General features: G+C 37.1%; 1 protein-coding gene across 4 annotated transcripts in view; it reads left to right on the top strand.

The window, feature by feature from the left end:
- The window catches only part of GLRA3 (glycine receptor alpha 3), a 113,935-nt gene that overhangs the window by 61,377 nt on the left and 32,138 nt on the right, over window positions 1-20,420 (top strand). For all 4 annotated transcript variants that reach the window (XM_075421738.1, XM_075421735.1, XM_075421736.1 and 1 more), the window contains exons 6-8: window positions 5,533-5,670; window positions 17,984-18,198; window positions 19,770-19,916. In XM_075421738.1, the coding sequence (XP_075277853.1) occupies window positions 5,533-5,670; window positions 17,984-18,198; window positions 19,770-19,916 (500 nt within the window). The remainder of the gene's footprint in view (window positions 1-5,532; window positions 5,671-17,983; window positions 18,199-19,769; window positions 19,917-20,420) is intronic.

Here is a 20,420-nt window from a genome sequence, read left to right as displayed (position 1 = left end):
TATAATAGTCACCAAAACCACCTCATGGTCAAAAAAGAAAAAGCCTTTTTTAGTGAGAGGCTGAATATCATGTTGGGCTGCAGCAAATGCAAAGAAGTACGAGATATCTACATTCTGCTTACAAAGCAGCAGTGAGAGAGAAAATATAGTAAGGCTGAACAGCAAGGATTTACCAATAGGAGTAATCAATATGTAGCAAAAGTTTAACCTGAAAGACAGGTGTGCTTAGAAACAGATTCATGTTTTTCCTTCCAGACACATAGACTGCGACTCCCTTCAGGCATGCACACCACATTTCCTGTGGAAAGCAGAATACGATGAAAGCAAGGCACAGAGAGAAAACATCTTACACTCAAGTCTTATCCCAAACATCAGACAGGATTCAAGAGCTAAGCACTTATGTCTACTACAGAACAAGCTCCATACATCTATAAGGAGAGTCAACAAACAGTTAAAGTTACATGTAGTTGATAAATGCACTTTTCTGATTTGGCTTTGGGTCATCTCTTTCTATATTCTTAGAGCTGAGTAGAAGGCCACTGAAATTATTTCCCTAGACAAAATACAGTGCCCTCCTGATAGAAATGTTTAAGGCATAGGAAACTGATTAAGTATTGTCTTTGCTACTTTTGCAAATCTGGAAAAAATATAAACAAACTGCAAAACTGATCACTATATTAATGTTTGGCACGAGATTCCGTGGCATAGCAAATGCAAGGAGAATCTAGAAACAGGTATCATCAGGGAGACAAGGCTTCTGTAGCCTTCTATCTGAACCAGAAAAACTGCAAGGGACATGATTCCTCATTCTGCGACATTGCTGTGAGCTGGTTCCTCTATTTCCTCAAATTCAGGGTCCTAGAATGCGCCAACTCTCCCTCCAGCTAGTTTCCGCGGATTCAGTATTTATGGACCTAACAGCACAACAGAGACACCGTTCTCTTCCTTATCCCTTAGAATGCCTGAAGAAAACCATCTTGATCTTTGTAACTACTATGTATTTCAGTGCAGTTCTTACAAGGCGTAGCACATATTTAAGAATGTAACACATATAGTGCAAGTTTGTACCGGTAATCACATAACCACACAACCACACATCTGTTCAGAATAAAGTCTTCAGATTGCAAGGCCACAGTATGCTGAGGTGATCTGAGCAGATAACCGTTCTTTAGTGCTCCATTTGCACAGTCATAACCATGTCATAGAATACAGCTTCTCAGATATTTTATCACATAGGCCAACTGGTAAATATACAAAATGTATCTCTAATCTTTGACAGTAGACCGATATCAGCAACAGGCATTAAGACTTTTCTTAAAGTTGTGTTACTGAATGATTTTCTTTAAATTGCTTTGAAGATAATGCATGTTTATTAATCAGGTAACACAAGCAGTTGAATAGGGACCAAAAGTCCTGGTGGACTTCAGGTTTAGTATTTCTAGAATTTAGTTTAAGATGTTTTGGCTTATTTTAACCATGCCTTCTGACTATTTCATGAAAAATTAATCCACTGGATTGAACCTGTAATATATTTATCAATTATTGGCAGAATAATCCATTCCTAAGATACTCTGTTTGAACAGTTTCTGAAAACAACTACCCAACAAATTCGCCCTTTCTGCTAGTGGTACCATTATTCAAGAGTATCAAAGCAAAAATTGAGAGACCACACAAACATACCTATCTTATTAAATTTTACTGTTTGGGTACTACTGCCCTCAGATCACTTATTTTCAATTGCAGTTATGTCTCAGGAACACTCATCTTTAATTATGAGCTTGATCAGTTACATTGACTGGTGCTGCATAAACCTGGAACAAAGAGCAACGTTGCTCACTTCTCTTATCTGCCTTTTCTCAGCTAATTGGTTGCTAATCTTGTACAAACAATGAAACAATTTGCACGTTTTCATATTTATTCCTGTAAAATTCATTTCAGCAGTGGATGGATGAGTGTACTTTTTTCATCTAGATGAGTACGGTAAATGTATTTTAGTAGTGACCTTGTTTGTTGCAGCATCTAATAATCTACATTTTGCAGATGTAGGCCTCAGTACTGCAAATAGATATGCATGAAAGTTCTGTATAGTCCCACTGAACTGAGGCAGTGGCATCAGAATTTTAAAGTTATCCACGTAATTCCAATACTGTAATCTTTTATGACTGGCAGTTCTGGGATCCTAAATATAAAAAATAAAACTCTGCCCTTGAAGCTTCAAAATCTTCAATACCAAAACTCCCTACACTTCTGTTACTTGCTGTGAACTGAACCCCCCGCCCTCTGCTGATGGCACTAAGCTCTTCGGTGCCTCATCCATATCAGGATCATAAGTCTCCTCTTTGTTGCTGAGACTGAACTTCACAATAATTTCAAAATCTGTCATGAGGTCTTCGCATGCTGCTGGGAGCCCAGCCACTTCAGTAAGGGACACTGATTACAGAAATAAGCAGAGCTCCCAAAACTAGGGTGCTGGAGGGCTGATTTTTAGACTCTTGGCATATAGAACACCATACACCTAAACTGTAATACTATATATGCTACAGTATGGTAACCACTGACTCTTTTAAAGGGCCATTTCTGTAGAAACACCTTTATCCCCATGTGCACACAATACCATGAGGATTCTGAGTGTTAAGCCCTGTGTTATTCAGCAGGTCTTCTTCATTAAATTAAGTAAAACCAAAAATATTTTCCTCTTTTGAGGGGATATTAAGGAAGCTCAGTTAGATCTATTAGTATTACTGTTCCACATGAAAAAATTCTAGGGCAGTACAATGTAGGGTATAGGACATTTGTGCATAGAATGTCCTGGGATGGGCCTAGGAAATGAGCTGCAGTTTGTTCTTGTAAATTCTCTGGTTCTGCTGTATTTCCATAAGTGAGTAGATACTTTGCACTGTAGTTTTTCTCCCTTTTCTCCATGCCAAGAAGAAAGAACAATGTGGTAGTTGGAAAAAAGAAAGAGATCATCAGTTCATTTGGAACTGTACCAAATAAAGAAATATTTTCAGACGGAAAATCAAGAATACCTGTTCTTGTTAACACTACCCATGAAAGAAAATTTAGAGACAAATTTGTGTTATCAAACAGTTTTATGTATTCTCCCTTCCCCACTTTCAGGACTATTACAAGATTTCAGGACACATTTGATAGGGCCATGTGTTTCCCATTTACTAAAGGGCCACAGGTTTAATAAAGATTTAATTCAAGATTAATTAATTTAACATATCTAGTGGAAATATGATATATATCATACTGTTTGAAATTTATTTCATGTAACATAAGCTCACATCTCCATTAAGCTCCTCTATATTTTGAGATACATTTACTTTATCATCTTGGCTTACAAAACTGAAGTTACAGTATTGAATGCTACAGCTGTATATGTGTATTTAAAAGGTAAACATGATAAAAATTAATTAGTACATCAGCATTTTGCATACACTGCTCTTATCTTTAATAGACTACACTGTAGAAGATTTAGTGAGCAGGGTAGATGATCAAAATTAAAAGCATGCATTAGAGATGAATGAATCTGATTTAGTGAAATATATTTTGACACAGCTGTTGTTTCTTGTCAGTTCAATGAGTTTTACTCAGGGGATATCACTTCTGGCCATAACTTGCATGCTTCAAATGATAATCTGCTTTACACACAACTGCTTTTTGTCTGAATTCATGCAAAGTTTGGTAAGAGCTATAATTCTGGTTTTTCATAGTTTATGGCATTTAATAGTGAATTGTAAGGCTGTGTTTACAGAACGTCATGCATTCAAAAAGACAGAAACGTGTTTCCTTGCACATTTAATATAAACTTGTAATGAGCAATGTCTGGTCTTTATTAAATACTTCTTTAAAAGGATACAGTCTCATTTTTAGCATATTCAATCCAGCCCAAACAGAATACCAAATTAAACCAGCAGTTAGCCTGAGTGCCTATGAATATCTCGTATAAAGATAGTCCCCAAAAGAAACATCAAGAATCTAGAAGCAAGGAGAGGTGTTGAAAACTGTTAAATTTATAAACACCCATTCTTAGCTTATAGGTACATTCAAAATAGGTAGATCAGAAAGGATGAAGTGTGTCTCAGATTTGAGGTCAGTGTAGCAGGGCATTATGACTGAATAACATTTAAAGATGTATTCACAGAGTAATGCAGTCACTGAATATAACAGGGGAAAGATTTAAGCCCACACACAAAAGAGATTATTTGCTTCACTGGAACCCAAAGTTTCAGTATTTACAGGTAGAGAGTTCCGCTTAGAAAGTTATGAACAATATGTTATGAAAAGTAATTTTTTACTGAAAGGTTAAAAGATATTTCCAGTTATCATTAGGTTATCCTCAACAGCTCACCAAGATTGGACTAAAGGAGAAAGGAAATATTGCAAACAAGCAAAATAGAATGAATGAAAGGTATATAATTTAGATGTAAAAATTACTCCCTTTTCCTTCTGGTTCAAGCTATTATGTGTGGCTCAAGTGTACCCTTGTTGTTCAAATTATTACAACAACAAAAGTTATCTACTTTTAGAATCCTATGTCAAAATCTCACTTTGTCCAAATCAATTAGATTCTGAGACAGTCTTAATGAAACCTGAATGAGGATAGGAAGCCTTTTTTTTTTTACCTTCAGTTATCACAACCAGATAAATTTTGTTGAGAAGAAATTTAGAACTAAATGCCAAGGAGATACTGGAAAGTTAATATATCACGTATTCAGAGGAAGTACAGCCATTTTCCGCAATGATATCCCGTGCAAGTGTTCAGCAAAGAGAGGGAAATAGAAAGAAAAAGTACTTGTCCTTTACAAAGTCTGGCCCTTGATTAGTGTTTCTGCCATGGCTTTTGCTGTTTTATTTCGTCTTATACACACATGCATGAGCTACGGAGAAGTGCCTCTTATCTTTATCCTTCATAACCTGAACATTAAAACTGAATGTCTTTTAATATCATATGTCACAGTCAGCTAGTATGAGAAGATTGCAATTGATTACTTTCCCTTGTTTTATACCAGTTTCAGGGAAAAGTATTTTTTCTGGTCAACTAACTTCACTCCTGTAGAAATTTTCATTCATTGTTCTCGTCGAAGAATTTTTGCCTAACAATTCAAATTGACACAGATCCATAAACACAGCTTTGACAATCCACCATTTCACCTCAAAGAAAAGAAGAAAGAGATCTGAGGGTGAAGGGCCCATATTATCCTTCACAAGTTGGGCAGGATAAGATCTTCCCAAGCATCCAAGAGAACTGGATGTTTAGCTCCTTCTGATGCTTTTTGTTAATTCCATTAATAGACAACCTGACTATTAAGATGTCATAAAGGAGGCATAAGACTGATGGTTTTTTCAAGTTCAGTATGATATAGAATGGCAGTGAACTATTTTCAGTTAACAGGTACAAACAGAAGGCCTGTATTGTCTCCTTTTTATGACATTTACTGAAGTCATTATTGTTTGGTAAATCCCTGCTTTCCAAAGTTTGCAGCCGCCTGAGTTTATTTGCAATTTTTTGTGATTTTTTTTTAGTTGGATACACAATGAATGATCTCATTTTTGAATGGCAAGAAAAGGGAGCAGTTCAAGTAGCAGAAGGTCTCACTCTGCCACAATTTCTGTTGAAAGAGGAAAAGGATTTATGTTACTGCACCAAGCATTACAATACAGGTAGGAAAGCATATTAGTGATTAAAACTGGAAAGACATTTAACATTTATTGTTATTTTGCAGAGTTGTGTGGGTTTTTTTTAATTCTCACTGAACTCACAGGAAGATTAAAATGTACATGTGCATTGTGCAGGGTAATGCAGTCTGAAGTGATTGACACAATGAAGCAAAACTACCTGAAGTCTGATCAAACTTCTATTTCAGCAAACTTCAGGAAATACATCGTTGAAAAGATTCAGAAGCATTTCAGTCAGGAGTTTTATTTTAACAGTGGGTGCTACGGCCATATCTACGCTGTGGGATCTGAAGCACTGCTAAAATCCAAAGGTCCGCATGGCTTGCCTCAGTCAGGAAAGAGGGACACGGGGTTGCCAAGCCAGCTGTCCCTGCCCTAGTTCATACAGCAAGGGGCAATGCAAACAAGCTGAAAGCATCCCTAACGTACGATGGTCAGGTGTCCAAACTAGACCTGGCCTTTCAGAGTGGAAGTCTTTGTAGAACCACAATGTTCATCTCATCATCTCTGGGATTATTTGAATTTTCTGGGGGAGTTAACATTACTAACATAGTTATTTTATTTTTAACTGTACAAAATTATCTCAATAACTGGACAATCAGAAGCATAATAATCCTCAAAAAAAACATGCAGCAAAGGCTAAGAATGCATAGCTTCCGTCTTCTCATGGGGAAAAAAAACATGAAACTCTTTCATTCTAGCCTGTATCTCTTAATTTCTGCTCTCAAATATGATTCTTAATAGATTAAACATATCTTGAAATTTAAGTTTAAAACTGATTTATTTGTATTCTGCTGAAATAGCAGAAGGGATAAAATTCAGTAGGTGATGTTCATAAGGAATGTCCTGTTGCAATCAAAATTAAGAAAGAATGCCTTTCATCATTGAGTTTTATCACAGCTGCCACGGTGCCCTAAGGGAGGGAAAGGTTCTCTAATAATTTCCAAGTAAAGTGGGGAGAGACTGATAGAGACATTTTGAAGTGTTTCCTAAAACAAATTGGAAATACATAACATGCACTTTTACTGTACAAATACTAATATCTAGCTAATCCTTAAAATCCTTCCAGAAATGGAGATATGTATCTTATGGCAAGATATTTTTCTTACTCAAACATCCCTTTGTTAATGATAATAATGAAATTAATATTATACCTTTTTTCTTTTTACCACAATCTCTATGACAAACAAGAAAGTTATATTTTTATTATTTTTTCTCTCTGTCTTCTTTGAGACAAATAGACAATCTCTTCTTCCTTTTTAGGAGTCTTCTGCTTTTGTGCCATTTTAACATGTGCCTGTAACTGTACTTCTATAACCTGCATAGTAATATTAAAGAAATGAGAATCTGTGGTAGAAAGTATTCTCCTCATTTTTCCAAAGTTCATTTGGACAATATCATGCATCAAAAATCTCTAACTGAGGAACTGAAACAGTACCCTGGTACTTCATCTGATATTGAATGGGAACCTGTTTTAAAATGTCAGAATTTCCAGTGATTTCCAAATGTCCCTCCAAACTTCTCATCCAAAGCTGAATCATACTCTTACTTGTTTGTCTGAGAAATTTCATTACAATCATCCTAGTTTACACCTTTTAATTTTGACTGAAACTTCATTTTTTCAAAATTTTTGAGCCACTACCTTTTTCTTCATAACCTTTGTTTCAAGCCTATTTAACTTGGTATTAATTTTCTTCTAAGCAGAAATAGGAAAACATGCTAGGCTTAGGCATAACACAGTAGCTTGCTTACACCGACGGTCTTTTTCACTGTGGCCCTGAACTGAGCTGAGAAGCAGGAGGAACAGATGTTGTCAACTGCATGTGAAGTCTCACGAGTCTCAAAATGTGCCTACAAGACAAGTGCACTTATCCTTGTGAAATGCTGTAACATTTAGGTGAGAGAAGTGGTTTGCTGTCACAGCTCTACAGGACAGAGTGGCCAATCATCAGTCTGTTACATTCTGTAGTGCTTTGGCCAGACTTCATTTCCATAGCCAAATGGGTGCTCTAAAATGTGAGCACGGACCACAAACCTGAAAAGATGTCTGAAGTTTATGCCTCTACTTGAAAAAAATAATTGGGCCATTTAATTTGTCAATAAAAAGTCAAGCCATTTACTAATACGGAAAACCTGGAAGCCTGGATGCAGGACTCTCCTTACACGTCAGGAGTTTAAAAGGCCTCAGCAAACAAGGAGACAATTTCACAGCTGTAGGGCCTGCCTATGATGGGCAGGGGGAAAAAAACTGCAGTGCTGAGTGGCACTAGCTGCAGGCAGAAGGTGTGTCCTCACCAGAGGAAGCAGCAGAGCAGCCTGCTCTGAGATACAGCACCAAAATCACAGGTACAAATCTGGAAGAACTTCGGCAGGGCAAAGCAGAAAGAAAAGATGTTCTTACTCATGCAGAAGTACATTTGTTGTGACATTTTCCTCTTCAAGATAACGGTACTTTCTCAAAGTATTTATTTTTTTATTCATCTTCAATATTAATTTAATTAAATTAATTTAAAAGTTAATTTAATTAAATTAGAGGGGTTTGGTTTGATTTCTAGGAAAGTGGGAGTGCCTTTCATATCTTTGTTACAGCCAGTACTATTAACTACTATGTGTAGGCTAAAACCTCTGAACACTATATTAAAAAACCACAACACCTAGAAGTTTCTTTTCCTCCATTACGTCACTTGGATATGTAACCCATAACGTGCCTTCTTAAGGCTCCCGCAATGAGATACCGTAGATAGATACCCCTCTAAGATACTCCACAAGAAATTAAAAAAAAATCATTTTTCAAAACTAGAAATAACGTGTATTTCTCTGGCCTAAGACAAATTAGATACAATGAATTCTTGAAAGAGTGCTAAGCAACTGCAGCTGGTATGCAAGAACTGACCAAAGCCGAGTTTTCAATTTAAATTTAGTTACAACACAGGATGGAAAGCTCTTCTGAGACATCCCATAAAACAGAAAAAAACCTCAAAAGTCTTGCTGTAAAACAAATTAATATGAAGCTTCAGGTCAGTATGTGGAAACTCATCAGAGAATGTCTCATCAGTGTTTCATGCCCAACTGAAAATGGATCAGTGTAACCACAGCTTGAAAAACAAACTGCTTCTAAATATAGGGACATAACAATTTCATCAACAGTGCAACATAATGGCTCATCAAGACTTGTGTTCTGAAGTGATGCAACAACATTTCTGATCATTTTTGTGCTTTTGCATCTACTGGCATATCCGCTGTGACAAGTTTAGGAAGTGAAGCAACATAACAGCCAGAAAAATCACATGTGAACATTTGCATTAAAGGGAAGGTCTTGCTTTACTGCCTCATTCACTTCATGTGTCCCATGCGTTGCTTCCCTGAGCTTTTATGCAACACCCAATTTTAATCTCAATCACAAGTAATTTCAATCACGGCTGCAATAAACCCAATATACGATAGCAAGAATTTATACGTAATAGCATTGGCTAACAGGCACAAACCGAAATACTCTGAATCTTGGTTTTAATCCTGCACCATGGATAACTTCCTACACCTGCACTGGAATGGTGCTGCCCAGAACTGCTTTACGTATATTGATGAGTTTTGGCTCCGAGTATTGGATGTAGTAGTCCTGGAAACAGTGGAGCTATGGTTGCTACACTCACCACCAGAACTGATGGGTTCTGTATGCAACCATTTCTGATAACTCTGTATCCTGTAATCTGCGATCTTGATGAGCAGCATTCCCCATTCGACCTCCTAACACATATATCTCAAACACAATATTTTTTCATGATCCCTTTGGTTCACCCTTAACTTCAAACAAGTTGCTTAATAACCTGTAGATCATGCCCCTTTTAGGTCCTACCTTCAGCTGACTTCACACCTTATATTGGGCCATTTTGCTGCCAACATGATGGTGGTTAAAGGAGATATATCTTTGATGCCTTACTCTGCCAACAAGAACTCAAACCCCTACTTGTTTTGACAAACACCTAAAAAAATCTTTTTGAGACTACAGCAGAGATTTTTTAAGCCATGGCTTTTTAACCCCTCTGTTTCATTTTCATAGACTACGTCTCTGAAAAAGAAGTTTGTACTTTCTATCCAGGAGGTATTCTATGGGTATGCAATCTGTGAAGCTGTTTGTTCCTTCAATGAAAAAGGAAAAATCATAAACACTATGAGAAACACAGTCTACAGCAGGCTGAGGACATGACCATCCCTAGACACAGGGACTCCAACAGGCCACTTTTCTCTGCAGGAGAAGAGGCCTCAGTTGTCATCCTTCCACTTATCAAAATTTAAACATTCTACCTTAAAGATTAATTGAATAAAAATTAATCAGTTGTCCTAGAATTATAGGCATTACTTCTAGATGTCCTTGCTATTTTTGTTGCTATCAGATTCTCCTTAGTTTCTACTTGTCCGCTCTCTGCCCTGCCTAACACAGTGCAGAACATGACTGGTCTTTCCCATCACAAGACTTCTGTTCAACTCATTATCTGTTCTGGTGGCTTCTGTTCAACTCAATATCTGCCAGGCTCCTAGGTCTTTAATGCAGTACTGCTACCTACCCAGTCCATCCCCAGCCTGTACCAGTGCATGGGGTTACCCCATCCTTGTCGCAGAACTGCGCATTTGTCATTGCTGACTACTGTGATATTGCGGTGGGTCTGTTCCTCCAGACTATGAAGGTCCCTCTGAATGGTTCTCCATTCTGAGAAATGTGTGAATTTCAAGTGAAAGTTCATCAAGCGGAAAAAAAATAGTTGCTCTTTTCCATATTAATTTTCAGCTTTCTTTTACTGTGGTCATTATCAGTCTTTCACAAATGTTAACACCTGTCCCAGTATTTGTTCCCAAAGTCACTTCTTTCCCGGCTAAGAACTTCTGTAGTCAACGGCAGGAGACAGCACCAGCACTGATGTCCATCAATACGCCTCTGACACTCGCAGGCTGTAACTTGGAAGAAAACCTGAATGGTAGTACATTCCTACAGTCATTTCGTGAATCTTGGCTTTAGACACATAGACTCTAGCCATGTATAAGAGAACTCATCTAGTTCTACGTGCCAAACACTCAAAAATCATCATTTCTTGTCAGGCTACATGATCATAGGTACCTCCTGAATATTTTACGATGAGGAAAAGGCAAGTACTTTTATAAACAGTTTTTATCTGTAAAATATACTCAAAATGCAATTTATATCTCAGTGTAAATTGCAAAAAGTGTATGGAGACTACACTTACCACGCGATTTTTTATTACCTTATCTCCTTCTTAAAGAGGTATGAAAATAATTTCAGCTAATTTTACTTATATGTAATCAATTTTATAGACACAGTCTCTTGAAATATCCAGCTTTACACACACACATAATTTATGAAGTGTCATGTTTATTTAAGAAATTTTATAACGGGAAGGCAAAAGGATAGAAAGTATTTGAATGCATTTCAGTAATAAGTAAAGCAGAATGCCTCTCAAATGACAGCGTAACATTCTTGGAGGAATAAAAAGGAAGTCTTTTTAGTGAGCAAGGTAAACTCAGCTAGACTGCTTGCCTAGTGGTGATTCGGATAATGACTCAAACATGAAAAGAAAGTAAAAGGAGCACTACTGCCTCACGGAAAAGTCAGTTTATGTATTTCATTCTCCTCCTTCATGCTTTCTGTGAAAATCATGTGCCATTACGATTGCAGTGCGATACATCACGCACTGTACTTTGTTGCCTCGAGAGGTTAATTGTGGTCTTTTTTTAGCAGACGCTAAAAAGAAAGCACATAACAAAAGGCAGAAGGACGTGGTCTGTGTCATCCCTCTTACGGCAATAGAGTTTTATTTCATTCTGGGATTATGTCTTGTTTTCAGCCAAACAGCAATTTCAGTCAAAACGCAAAATTGTCCTCAGAAAATTTCTTTCAATGTTAATAACTTTAAAAAAAAAAAGCTTTCTCTTTGGGGTTTGGAGTGGGGTTGTTTTATTAATTCCATTTTTCTAAGGACACTGGGAGCCAATACCCTCACTCTCACTAAAGACAACAGCAACCTTTGCCAGGTGCTTCCATCCTATGTAGTAGATAACCTAAAACATTAAGGCTCACATATGCAGGGAACTTAACAAAAGCCTTGATTAATTACGTGATGAATGGTTTGCTTTCAGGACAATACTGATCAAAACTTCATCTATCTGGGGCTCTAACACACACAGACATAAAGGACTATCTTTCTGCTACCCAGTACACTGAATTGTCCCAACTCAGAATGAGATAAGTGCCAGGACCAGCCTTAAAGAAGGGCTGGAAAAATACAGCGAAGGAGAAGTCTGTGATGGCCTGCAGTTAAAGCATATTAGGTTGCAGCTGAGCAGCAAGCTAAAAGCCTCTCACAAATTACTGTCCTGTGATAGATGTTTGTTCTGTGTAAGTATTGGTCCTTTTTTCTTCCGTACAAAGGTACAGAGACTAGACGAGAATATTCAAAGCATTGCAATGGCAACTATTTAGCGAGAACCTGGGATTTCAAGGTATTAATATATGTTATATGTTATATATTACTATATATTTAGAAATATAGTTTAATTGTACGGTTTCTCATTTGAAGCTGGAAGTAGAGCCCTAGTCAGATCTTGCAGGGTGTGTGTGTGGATTTTCACAAGATTTTCTTTAAAAAATAGAATATCTAGATAATTTTTTTATCTTTATAAAGAGCTTTCATGTTCCCTGTCTATGAAACCTCTCTGCAGAGCAACTTACATGCAAAGACTATAATACCAAAACTGTATATCCAGAATCTCACACTAGCATCAAGTAACCATGATTTTATCTAGCTAATCTAGATTAAACCCAATTTTATCTAGATATCTCAATAAAACTAGCTTTTAATCTACCTACTTTAATCAATCTCTTCAGTTACACTTATAGCAAAAATTAATTAGGCAATTGGTGTGACTATATTCACCACAGTCATCTGTACCGTGTTTTCTATTCCTTTCTTCTATGTCCCCGTTTCTTGAGTCCATCTATTGTTCTGTCATAGAAGAGTCTTTAACTTTTGCTGTTAGAAGACAGGACTGTCTTTACTTTTCTCTATAGAAAGAAAAGTGTGTCAGCTATCTTCTTCAATATGTTGTCTTCTCCACAAAAGAAAGAGGAACTTTGATTTTTACAAGTCTAAAAATGGTGAACACCACTGAGGTTCAGAATAGCACCTAGACATAAATACTCTGTCTAACACAATTTTCAAGTTCAGATCGTGCTTGAATGCTTAGGACCTTGATGGAGGGTAGAGGAATTGAGCTGCTTAAGGAAGGCACTTCTAGAAGACAGAGAAATGGGAGAAGCTCTATATTGTATTAAGGGATCTAAATTTAAGTCAGATTAGCATATCCTAGCCACTGCAGAAGTCTCACTCTCTCTTTCTCTTTTCCTGCTGCGTCTCAGTACTTAATCTCATGTTAAATCTGTGTCTCTAGCGGTTTTTCAAGGGGGGAAATGCAGTGCTAGAGGAGAGGACCGTCATCACAGTTCACTTGCCCTAGGACTCTGTTAGCAAACCTCTATAGCTAGCAATACTCTGGCCCTTGGGCTGGCTGTTTGTTGGTCATCGGTCACTGGTAAAAACAGAATTGTGTAATCTACATCCATATTGACAGATGTGTGGAAATCAGAATATAAAATATCTGCTCCCCAGATCTAGGACTCATACTTGCAGGGCTCCAGGAAGATTTATTCAGAGCTGCTTAACACAGTTTAGTTCAATTTTGCTAATCTTTGAACCACTGTGTATTCAGCAAGTATTAAATGAATATTTTAAGTAAATAATTTAATTTCATTAAGCTATATAATATTTAGGCCACAGTCCTCTCTACATCCATAAAATATTTCACTGTAGATCAGCTATTAGCATTATCAATGGCTTTTCTTATAAGGAAAGCCAGATTATGACTTACTAGTATCTAAAGTAGTATCAAGAATCAGCATCTTCAGCAGATGTCTCTCCATTCTGCATGGATTAACAGTGAATCTCTTCATATTTAGTTCCTTTTTCGTACATATTTATTCATTTTATATTTTATTATGTTATCTATTTTTCATTTCATTGTGATTTAATAACAATTATAATCTTTAATAGTTTTTTTTCTCAGGCACACTATTTCGTTGTCTCAGTTACCAAAGCTGATTCTCCATTATGAAAACTTTCTGTGTAGCTTCAGAAACAGCTACTCAGCCCTCCTGGGAATTGCAAACATGACCATGACATTGTAAGGGTACAGTAATAAGAGCTTCCCTCAAGTGATATCTTAAGGGTTGTTAAAAGGGGACAAATATATTGATGTTCTATGAGCTACTTACTGCCTCTGGAGCAGTTTGAGGCAGATGAAACAGAAAAGAAGGACGGCTTATGGCCTCAAAGCAACTACTTAGGCTTGATTTCCCTTGTACATCCCACAGTGCTGCAAGTGTCTTTTAACCACATAAGCATACTGCTGCCTGCATAACTGCTTAAACAGCACCTGCCACAGCCTGAGGAGGCTGTGCAGTGTGAAGGTGTGCTAAGGTAGAAAAATGCTCTTCTTGGGTTAGTCACAGTTGGCCATAACAACAACTATCAGAAAAGAATGTGACCTAGACACTGACTTCCAAGAAAAGCCACTTGGACTTTCTGGGGGAAGGAAAAATTGTACATACTGACTAGAATATACATTTTTCCACTATAATATTGGTTTCAGTGTGGACATTGCATGGAAATCATGCCATCCCAGCAGATCTGACATGAGACATGTTACCAAAGAACATGTGTAAGAGAGAAAGATGCAAGGTCACATGCATATATACCAGTACATTCACTTCGTACGCATAGGTACAGCATGCAGCAAGGTAGCAATTTTGGTGCCTGTATCACACTTGAATCCCTGCTTTGGCTAGACTTACAAACACAAAGACATGACCTCTGTTTCAGGGAAAAATTATTATCATTTAGGAAGCCCTTAATAGCTCTTCTTTCTTTAGCATTACAAAAATTTGTCCATTCTATGGATTGCGTGCATGTCTATATTTAGCTGTGGTCTGAAACCAGCATCATGTGTTAATTTGTTACTCAGCCTCAGAAAAACTGCAATACCACAAAGGTTTCATATAAACCTCCTAGCTGCTCTCTGTGACATTCACAACGCATATCAGAATGAACGAAGAGCTTACCTTTTATGTACTGTGAATGAATTAGAGCAATGCTCTTAGCTGCTTGTCTGTCTCTTTCCCCAGCTGAGATGACTCTATAGATATGTCTCTTCTGATCCATTCAAGTATCCAGTCAAATAGGTTAAACCACAGCTAACCTGGCTTTGAATTCGAACTAGAATGCAGGAAGAGAAAGGGGCTTGACGACTGGATGCTGGCTTCAGCTGGGAAACAACAGCACAACCTCTGCTGGCTGCCTCCTAGCTGAAGCTCACTTCTGCTAATGCAAATGGGGTTTTTTCCATTCTTGTTCACTAGCAAAGTTTATGCAGGTGGTTCTGATCTCAGCCAGGAAGGGCACAAGCTAACATCAACCCTTCCACACTTAGACCAGCAACTGCTGCAACTGCAGTGCTCAGACCGACTTCTAGCTGCTGTCTTTCTCCTGTGCTGTCTTCCACTGGTGACATAGCCAACAGTCAGCAAAGCAGTGACAGAGGAGTGTCTGCTGGGTAGCCACCAGTCTGCCTGGGGAGTTGCCACATATTGAGTTCATTTTTCAGGGCTACACCAGAACAGAGCAGATGAGAAACACAGTGGTCTTGACTGGGAAGCAGTGGACAGGTGACTGGCGTGTCCATAAACTCACTGGGCCTAAGACAACAGCAGAAGTCTAAGTCACACATTCTGTGGAGTTAAGCAAAGATATTTTCCACTTTGAGACTCTTTTTTTTAATTCTTTTTAATGGTTTGAGTTTTGGTTGTTTTTTGTGTTGGCCAATGTTTACAAAAATACAAAACCAAGAAAAATATTATTCAGTATAATTCCCCTGACAGATCACTCAGTTCTAGTTCTGGCCTCTTCATAATCCCACCTCTTTTCTCTTCTTTTCTGTGGTTACAATGTATTCCTTTTGCCCTCTTTTTATTCAGAATATCTTTCATTTTGTTAGGGTTCTGTTGTCCACAGCTGTTCCTCTCTTCCTCCTTAGTTCAGACAAACTTAACAAACTTGCAACTACTTAAAAATAATCCACATCAGAGCTAAAAGATTATTTATTGCTCCTTGTTTAGGACCACAGTATTTTTGTGCTGAGATCTTTGTAATAATTCAAGCCCACCTGAGTGTTCAGGAAAGAGACCTGGATCTCTTATCCCACCTTTCTCTGGAGAGAAAAAGAATGTACAAGCAACAGCCAATGTCTATTGACACACCAGTTATGCATATATTAACCATTCTGATGCTCCTTAGTTTTTCTTCCTAATTTGTTTTGAAAGAAGAATATAGGATCCTATAAGGAGAAAATGTCACTTGTTGAACTGTAATACTTGCTGATGTGATGCCAAATAAACTGGCTTTGCAACAGACCTAGATTTGGTTGATGCATTTCCATCACTCCTCACCGCCATGATTTACTATGATGTATGAGAGAGCGACCGCTGCTGTCCAAGGCTGCGGAATTAACAGAACAAATGTCACAAAAAAGAAATCTTCAGGGTAAGGACCAGCTTGATGAAGAGTATGATTCTGACAATGGCTGGTCAGAGCAGAACTTCTAGCTACGCAGGTTCTGCTGAACTGTTAAGTGAAAGATTGTATGGTGTAGATATCCTTTTGAAGATGCTGGAAGAGAAATGTGGGGGAAAATCCTGACCTTTTCTGATGTAAACACCAAAATTGCCATTCGCTTTGTTAAACCAGGACTTTATGCATTGATTGAAGCAGAAATCAGTTTTGAAGCTGAGGCAGCAAATGGTTGAGCTGGGATTTGGGACACAGATTTCAGGAGTGTAGATAGGAATCAGAAAGCACCATCAGTTAGGAACGGAACCAGAAACTGAGCAGGCAGATATAAAAGTCCTGAGAAATTCATGTCATTTTAAAATTGAACATCCTAACTAGTGTCTATCTAAATATGTTTTTTTAACAATTACTTACAATTACTTTTATTATGACATCATAGAAAGAACTAATGACTTATTAAGAGAACTATTATGAAAATAATGAAATTCAGAAGATATTTCCAAGCACTTAATAAGCCTAAAATAAAAACATAGCAGCTTGACTTTATCTGAAGCTCATTTCTGTATGCCTAACACCATTGTTGCAGCATAATACACAATGTATTAAATTAGTATATGATAAGCTCATAAATCAGTCCATTACATAAATTTTGTTAATATGATAAATTTTAAAGGACTATTAATGTGAATAATTTGCTATAAAATGCCATTTTCGGAAATAAAAAAGGGTTACGAAAATATTTATCAAAAACTACTGGAAAACGTAACCAAAACACTTAGTATCTCTAAGAAACAAATAACTACATACCTTTCCCTGTTAAATTTAGAATTAGGAAGTGTTTTCCTTCAAATAAGGAAGAAATCTATGTATTTCTTGCTGTGAGAAACTTTCATGTATACATTATTTAAAGTAACAGCATTGCCTTCAGCACCATTCATATGTGACTGATACTAGCATTGAGCAAGAGCATTTCTGTGAGCAAACAATAGGGTCTTTTGTACTTGTTTGGGAGTTGCTTGACGTTCAGTATTTGGAAAAGTTAGGCCTTTTAATCGGCTTCCTAAAGTTGCCTGAGCTCAAGTCCTTGATTTCTCTTTGAATCTCAGTCGTCGTACTTTTGAGTCAGAACAGTTTGGATGGGAATAAAGGGAGAGATTTAGCAGAATCTCCTACTGATACGCCACACTAATCTTACTACATTAAGCTTAAAATTAAAAAAAAAGACAATGTAGATTTTACACAATGAGAGAGCAACTTTTTTTTGCATACAGCAATATTTCCAAAAAAGTGGCATAACACTTCATTGCACAGAGGAACTTTCCTATGTCATAATGATTTCTGTTTTGGTCATCTATTTGTTTTTATAGAGAAAGAAGAGTTCCAGAGCTTATCAAATTCTTAAATTTTCAATTTTTCTGTCTGCTTTCTTTCCAGTAGATACTCCTCTTATAATGAGGACTGTACATACTAAAAATCACTGAAAACAAAATATTCATCTTTCATTAGATAACAAATACATTTGACAGTGTAAATTCTTTAGAGGGTGCACTAGTTCTTGACAGTAAAGAACATTCTATTTCTGTTGAATATTTCTTCTTTGTTGTGAAAAGGAAAGTTTACATGTATTGAAGTCCGATTTCACCTTGAGAGACAGATGGGTTACTATCTCATCCAGATGTATATACCAAGCCTCTTGATCGTCATTCTCTCCTGGGTGTCATTTTGGATCAATATGGATGCAGCTCCAGCCAGAGTGGCTTTAGGCATAACAACTGTACTGACCATGACAACACAAAGCTCAGGTTCACGAGCATCTCTTCCAAAGGTAGGCAGAATTTCCTTTGTTGGTACTACATTAGTGTAAAGTCATAATGCTATGTGACAAATAAACACCGTCAGTCAACCTTATAATAAGTGTTTAATTGTTAGCACTTAAGCATCTTCTAAATGACATAAAGAATTTTGAAATATTTAGGTGTTTTTTGAGTCACCAATCAAATATATTCTATTTCTCTCCTGCCTCAACTATTTAGCTAACCACATATCTACCAAATGCCATAAACCTCAGCTAGTGATGAAAGAAATGTTATTCAGTACTACATAAATGCTGCCTAGCAATTGACTAGCTCGTCCTTTTCCAGATTCCAGTATCCAATGACAGGCTAGCAGGTATGACTGAATTTCTAAAGCTCATAGACTCCAACCAGTTTTCAACGACAATCCTTTCCCAAAACCTGCCTATATTATAAATTAACTCACTAGTTACAAATATATTTACATTAAAATGTAGAAAAATGGGAGGCTAAATAACTCCAGATAGTTGTATAAAGAATGGTTCATTACACAATGTAAATAGCTTAAAGTATATTTCTGTTTAATTTGTCATTGCTTTAAAGATTTTCATTTTAAGGATTATTCCTTGACCTTCTTCATGCGCCATTGCAGTTAACAGAAATAAACTGTATACAATAAAAATCCACGAAGTCCACTTCTGTCTTAGTTTTAACATGGCATTTTTAAATTTGTTAATTAGATTCTTTTTCTGAGTAAAATAGATAGCCCTAACAGAGGTGAGCGCATTTTGCACCTCAAATACATGCATCTGAATGCTTCTGAAATGTAACATAAACAGATAAGAAAACGGAATGCTATAAAAACTCTGGAAAACAAGAATGTAAGAGGTTACCAAAGAGAGCTACAGATGTTTTGGTTATGTTGGCTTACATGAAAAAGCTCTTGTAAATCTTCACACAGAGAGGGAACAGGCCCTGCTTTCCTAGTTTGCATTATGCCCTGTAGCTGAGCTTGGTAATAAAGGATTGCAGTCATTTCATCTACTCTGTAATTGATTTTCAGTATTTTCACTGTGTCAAAATTACAGGACTAATCTGAACTACATCTTTGATTTACCATGCCTGTATTAGCAGAGAATGAACATATCAGAGTTCTCCATCTATCTCCCTTCTTCTACCTAATTTCTATGCCAGGAACTTTAAATCAGATCCATTATAATACAGAAATTCCCACTGGTCCTACTATAAGCTATCCTCTGGTTCCTTAGTATCATTGACAGATCTCAGTGGGACAAATGGAGGCAGAGCATGAGATTCTTGTGGATTATTTGGTTTGTGATCAAATCCACAGTACACTATGAGGAACGGTTAATGGCATAAACAGTAAACACATTTTGTGAAAGATTACATTTTCAGAAATAATATTTAATGCTTATAGATTGAATTACTGCCCCTCTTATTATCTAGCTTTCATGTAAACTTTTGTTTGGTAGAAGTAGTGTTGGGATGTGGAGATATTAACGTACTTCCTCCTGACGTGAAAGACTAAACTTCACATCTGTGATTTTAACATGTTCAGTCTTCTGCTCTGTTCTCTTCCTAGGTGTCATATGTCAAAGCGATTGACATCTGGATGGCTGTGTGTCTGCTCTTTGTATTTTCTGCACTTTTGGAGTACGCAGCTGTAAACTTTGTGTCAAGGCAGCATAAAGAACTTCTGCGATTCCGCCGCAAGAGGAAGAAGAACAAGGTAAAAGTAACAGCACTCACAACTTTGAAAGAGAGCTGAGATTGATTTATGCCAGGATATAGGGTTAATTTGGTAAACATACCGCAGCTTAAAGTGGCAATATAAATAAAATGGCAGCACAGAATGACATTCACTATAGGCAGGGGGTTACTGCAAGGACTATGCACTGCATAAATCCAACTGGAATTCGCGAAAGAGGGATTAGGAGGGATTTAAATGAGGCATGGGCCATGTGGGAGCCATCTGCACAAGCCTGTGAATGTCACTCTGCTAGAAGAGTCAGATTATATATACTTCAGTGAACGAATGTTACTGGTATTTGCAGCAGTTTGTACTGCTCTGAGATTCAACAAGTAATGTTTTTTAATTTCATTCTAGTATTCGGTTCAAAGCCTTAACATCTATGTTTCATGTAAATACTTTTAATATAAAAGCACTTTTTCAGTTAATGATGTTGGTGGAAGCACAAACATTTTACTTTAAAATGATGAGTTTTTTCCTTCT

Source organism: Opisthocomus hoazin, chromosome 5 (genome assembly GCF_030867145.1).
Source record: "Opisthocomus hoazin isolate bOpiHoa1 chromosome 5, bOpiHoa1.hap1, whole genome shotgun sequence".
In the NCBI taxonomy this organism is placed as follows: domain Eukaryota; kingdom Metazoa; phylum Chordata; class Aves; order Opisthocomiformes; family Opisthocomidae; genus Opisthocomus; species Opisthocomus hoazin.
The sequence above is the reverse complement of the archived record's forward strand: the minus strand, read 5'-3'. Positions and strand labels throughout refer to the sequence as shown.